This window comes from Aedes albopictus, chromosome 1 (genome assembly GCF_035046485.1).
Source record: "Aedes albopictus strain Foshan chromosome 1, AalbF5, whole genome shotgun sequence".
NCBI lineage: Eukaryota > Metazoa > Arthropoda > Insecta > Diptera > Culicidae > Aedes > Aedes albopictus.
In genome coordinates this window covers 254655849-254661848 of record NC_085136.1, presented here as the reverse complement: position 1 = coordinate 254661848, position 6000 = coordinate 254655849, and the positions used below count along the sequence as shown (strand labels likewise).

The window sequence follows — 6000 nt, the reverse complement described above, 5'->3', positions numbered from 1 at the left end:
CACAGCCGTGTTCCTAGTATCTCTACATTTCAAGCCTGAATGCACAATAGTGGTGTAACACGCACATGGTCGAGGCATGGCACGCTAGTTTGCCATTTCATTTTTACTGAAAGTAGCAATCATCGGGTTCACAGAAGTTCAAAGAAAAGTTCATCGGTTCATCTTACGAAAGATGAATTTTCTTATGGATATTACCATAAGGAAACGGCTGTAGCTGAAATTTTATTAAAAATACATGATCAGAAATAGTAAAGAGCGGATTGGTTATTTCCTAATGAATTGGATACATTTGATGAATTAAAACATGAAAGATTTTTTTCTATTCAATTTTATTTCATAGGTCATAAACATTAAAACTACTAATAAATATGGATTTAACATAGGTATATATGTTCTTAAACAAAAATTAAACTCTAACCCACTTCAGATTAAAACTTAACAAAACATGCATGGAGGAGTCCATGGACAATCTTCGAGGTGCACCGCAATAAATTAGATAATCAAGTGGCTTCTGATGAATAATATACACGCCGTTTGAGAATACTGGATTTACGATTATTTCTACACATAATATAAATATTCCATACTAGTTTTCAGTAGCATCAGCCCCCCGCATTTCGGAAGTGGCGAAGTGGATCAAACAAAAATGAGGTAGGTCGAGTTCCCGTTGCGCTTACTTCTACCAGCAATCCCAAAAAGAAGACACAGTCTCTGTCGATCTCTCTCGCTCGCTCTCGCTGCCTCATATTCTCCCCCTCGCTCGCTTCCTGAGTCTCATTGTAGGCTCGGCCCGACGGATTTCCCATTATGCATTTACTTTCCGATCGAGGCCACTTTTTCCATGGCCTTGAGGACGTCCTCCTGGTTCGCCAGAAACCGGATGCCACCGACCATCTTCATGTTCTCGTCGAAGTCGAAGATGAACGGAATACTGTTCGGCAGGTTGAACTTCATGATGTCGGCATCTGAAATATCTGGAGCGGTTAGAATTTGAGGTCCGTGTGGGGGGCGTTTGGGTATAGGAGTTGAGGAGGAAGGTATCGGCCAATCGTTTTTTCGTTTGTTCCAGGTTTTGGTTTAGATCGGGGTTTAGACATATTTACAGAGACGTAGATACAGACAGATAAAAATGGAAAGAAAGAAGAAATTTATATTATTAGAATCACCACCACCATAATAGCTTAAAGTAAAACTTTAAACGATCAGTATTTTATGAGTATTCGGAAACTAGTGCACCTCGTTATCTCAGTACAGTTTTGGTTGATATTCTACAGAGTTCTTTACCGCTTTTTCTGGATATCTCCCAGGTTGTTGTTACGTTTGTAAATTGTTGTGAGCATTTTATCAGTTTATTTTGTATGTTATATGTACCATGGTTTGTACATCTGCCCTGAATTTGATTGCGCATTTGTAGCGCTCCAGTCATTTCGGGCAGCGGTCCAGTTCAAAACACGCAAGCCATCCCCTAACACGGACATCAAACGGCAGACGGTCTTGTGCTGTTGCCCTAATCTAGATGTCCCCCTTAGGATTACAAATTCTTAGACAAAACACAAGATATTCTCAATTTAGTTGAAAATCGGAGTTTTCGACTAGCAAAGTTGGATTTTTCTCCAAATCCATGCGTCGCGACGTAAACCTGGTCCGCTACACAGCGCACCACTTCCGAAGTTAGGTCCGACGCACGGATTTGGAGAAAAATCCAACTTCGCTAGTCGAAAATTCCGGGTTTCAACTGCACGTACAATATGAAAGCAACCAACGCTGCGAACAAGAAGGCAATCCGCCAGAAGAAATACGATTACAGGATTGATTGACGGACCAAGAATAAAAAGAAACCTCGTCATCCTGGGATTGGACTACGCTATCTATTTAGATAACTGTGCAAAATTTATGTTGTGTTTTGTGCATTTGTAATGTTCCATTTTATTTTGTATCAGCACACAAACGAGCCCGACATGGGAACTAAAAACGAGCATTTGTAGGCTTCTGTTAATAGTCGTCAGTAATGTGTCGTCCAACGTGGGACACGATGCATTTGTAGTGTTCCGCAAAACTTATTATCTGTTACATTGTAATACCAAAAATGTTGCCCAAAAACTCCACCAATCTTATCGATTTCCTCCAGAGTTTAGCTAGATTTGTTCAGAAATCCCTTGGTCGCATTACATTTGCTTCCGGGATTTCCTTGAAAGATTGCTCCAAGAATTTGTAGATTTTATGATATTTCTTTTGTTACTCTGGGTCAGACGGACCCCTGGCTTTCACCTGAATACCGGAAAGCTTGAGCGTGGACTCCCGGCTCTGCAGGGTCGGCTTACTTGGAGGGGCTAATCAAGGCTCAATGAATGGCAACATCAACTAGATAGTTTTAATCTTAATTTATTCAACTTACTTAGAAATAGTCTGTGTGTGGGTGTGAGGGTCTGTTGATGGGGTGGCCGGCCGGCGTCGATGGTGGTGCTTCTACTAATGGTGGGGGTGGCGAACGGGTTGTTGAAGCACGGGATATGGGTCTGGCGGTCGGTTTGGTCAATCCACAATGAGCTGGACAAGACCACGTCGTTGTGGGGGTCCAAGGTGTTCGCGGATGCCTCCAATGGCCCTTTACTAGCGGAAATATCATGCGTCCGACGTAATATGGTCACTGGGTCCTCTTCAAATAGGCAATCCGACCACGATGCCCGCCCTTAGCCCGAGCGAGTTCGGCCTTTTGATGGGTTTGTTGCGCCCAAGGATTAATGGGTCCTGATTCGCTTGGTAGCTTATTTCACAGCTGCTGAAGACTTATTCCGGCAGACCTAATAGGTCAACTTGATTTTACCGGGCGGATCTCTGATTTTTTTAGAGCTAATAGCAAACTTCTACTGACTTTGGCTATCACAGTAGGAAAGAGATCCATGCTTCTATCCAGATTTGCCAGTCATCTACCCTTTTGTGCGATATTCCCTTTTCCTCTCCTTTTGACCGTCCTTTAGCTAGCTCGCGACAACCATTTGAAATGATCCCCTGCAGCAGATTTTAGTGTATTTTGTGTCGTGTTCGAAAGGTGTTTTACAAATTTTGTTGTGAATCTTAATATAACATTTAGAATTTACTTTGTGTTGAATTATTTATTAATTTATTTATTATAGTGTGCATGCTCATAGTAACTATCCCTAGCTAGGCTTTTAACAAATTTAGGATAATATTGGAAATAACAAGTATTTATAAAGAAACAACATGTAACATCAACAGTCAATTTGAATATTCTTTTCCTATTATTTTTACTCGGCATCATGATAAGGGATTTTATGATCCAACGGTAACACTTTGGGAATTTTATATTTGTTTGAAAATAATAAATAAACTACCGGGAAATATTATTGAGGATTCCTAGAGTAATCCTAGAAGGAAATTCCTATAAGAACCCTCGGAGGAAATCCTAGAAAGGCAATTTTGGAGATATACTTGAAGAAATCCTTAGATGAATTGTTGAAAGAATCGCCAGAGGAGTTTTTGGAGAAATTTCTGGACGAATTCTTAAAGGGCTTTTTGGAGGAATTGCAGGAAAAGTATTGAAAAAGTTTCTAAAATGAGTTCAATTCCAGAGGAATCTTCGAATCATACTAATAAGAACGCTTGGTGGAATTTCAAGAGATAATTGAACTTCTTGGGAAAATCTTATTGAGGAATCCTGAACAGAATTTCTAGTGGAGTCATCGATGAAACTCCAAGTGGAATACTTGGTAGAAATTTGAAAGGACTTTAGAACCATTCCTTGGTGTAACTTTGAAAATAAAACTGGAACAATTTCTGAGGAAATCTTAGGAGCAACTTGTGGACGATTCCCCGGAGAAATCTAGAGGGGTCCTTGGAAGTTAAATTCCAGCAGGAAATTCCCAAAAGTATCCTGGAGAAATTTTCGAAAAAGCTCGTTAAGGCATCATCGTTAGAGGTATTTTTGGAAAAATCCTCATATGACTTGTTGAAACAATCCCCAGAGAAGTTTTTGGAGAATTTCCTGGAGGAATCTTTAAGGGGTTTTCTGGAGGAATTCAAGGAGCAATATTGGAGAAATTTCAGAAAGAATCTCCTTGGAATTCCAGCAGGAATCTTGGAACAATATTCTAAGAGTAAGTTTGACAGAATATCTGGAGGAAATATTGTTGAACTCCATGAAGAAAGCCTTTGGAAAAATCGCAGAGATAAATCTTGAACGGAGTTATCGAAGAAATTTCAGATGGAATACTAAAATGGAATTTTGGAAGGATTCTGGAAGAATATTATCTCCGTAAAAATCTTAGGAGAAAATTGTGGGCGATTCCCCGGAGAAATCGGTTCCGGGTCATTTGGCCGAACGCCATTTGGCCGAAAGGGTAATTTGGCCGAATGCCGTTTGGCCGAAAATCAATTCTAGACGAACATTTGAAAAGAGCCTATCTGGTTTGCGTAAACAATCATGTTTTTGTCTCTGTAGGGTCTATCTGCATCCACCCACGCACATCAACACCCTTATCAGAAGGAGTGTTCTTCAAGCTGTCTCTCAAGGGTGTTGATGTGCGTGGCTGGATGCAGATGGGCTCTGGAGAGACAGAAACATGTTTGTTTACAAAAAGCAGATAGGCCCTTTTCAAATGTTCGTCTAGAATTATGAACTTAAGTGACCATGTCACTATTCCTCGCATCAGTATAACTCGAAAGAACAGCCTATGATTCAAAGTAGGAAAAATCTTTGATAAAATATTGACAGGTTCAACGCCAACTCATCCCTGAATGTCAAAACTAGAAAGAATAGCCTATGATTAAAAGAAGGAAATATTAATGATGATCATATTGGTAGTTGGAATGTCAAAAACTTCCTCTAAATTCTTTTGAACATAATTCGGCCAAATGGCATTGGCCAAACGACCATTCGGCCAGATGGCATTCGGCCAAATGGCGTTCAGCCAAACGGCATTCGGCCAAACGGCATTCGGCCAAATGGCCGAACACCGAGAAATCAGGAGGGGTCCTTGGAAGTTCAATTCCAGGAGGAAATTCCTAAAAGTATCCTCGGAGGAATTTCTGGTGGATTCGCCGAAAGAGTTCGTAAAGGCATTCTTGGAGGTATTGTTGGAGAAATCCACAATGGCGTAATTCACGTTCAGCGAGCCTGACTGGGTCGTATTGACTCCAACATCCTACAAGGGTTGACGGACTTTACGGAGAAATTCCAAGAATAATATTGGAAAAAGAATCTTCTAGGAATTTTCGGAGGAATCTTGGAATTATACTAAGGAAAATGCTTGAGGGTTTTTAGAAGGAAGTTTTATTAAACTCCTTTAAGAAAGTCATTGGAAACATCTTATAGAGAAATCCTGAACGGAATTTCTAGTGGAGTCATCGTTGAAACTTCACGTTGAATCCTTGGTAGAAATTTCAAAGGACTTTAGAACAATTTATGAAGAAATCCTTGATGGAACTTTGAAAGGACTGTGGAACAATTTCTGAAGAAATTTAGGGGCCCTTGGAGGTTCAATTCCAGGAGGAAATTCTCAAAAGTATCCTCGAAGGAAGTCCTGAAGGAATTGCCGAAAGAGCTCGTAAAGGCATCTTTGGAGGTATTTTTGGAGAAAATCCCAGATTGAAAGAATCTCCAGAGGAGTTTTGTGAGAAAATTCCTAGAGGAATCCTTAAAGAGTGTTCTGGAGGAATGCTAGGAGTGATATTTGAGAAATTTCTGGAAAAATCTCCTTGAAATTTTAGAAGGAATCTTGGAATACAGTTCTTGGAGAATGCTTGGAAGAATGTCTGCAGGAAGTATTATTGAACTCCATGAAGAAAGTCTTTGAAACAATCTTATGGAGGAATCCTGAACAGAATTTCTAGAGTCATCGATGAGACTTCCCGTGGATTCCTAGGAACAATTTTGAAAGAACTCATGAACACTATATAATGAAATCTAATTTGTAAACGATTCCCTGGAGGAATCTGGAGGGGTCCTTGAAAGTTCAATTCTCAGAAGAATTGCCAGAAATA

At 40.1% G+C, this 6000-nt stretch overlaps 1 protein-coding gene across 8 annotated transcripts in view; it reads right to left on the bottom strand.

Moving 5' to 3' along the window:
• Nucleotides 1–366: 366 nt before the first annotated feature.
• LOC109400507 (2,3-bisphosphoglycerate-dependent phosphoglycerate mutase) overlaps nt 367–6000 on the bottom strand; it is a 52891-nt gene continuing 47257 nt past the window's right edge. For 7 of the 8 annotated variants that reach the window (XM_029860075.2, XM_029860074.2, XM_029860069.2 and 4 more), the window contains one exon: nt 367–974. In XM_029860075.2, the coding sequence (XP_029715935.1) occupies nt 814–974 (161 nt within the window). In that variant the 3' untranslated portion in view covers nt 367–813. The remainder of the gene's footprint in view (nt 975–6000) is intronic. The other variant, XM_019673029.3, reaches the window with a different exon arrangement.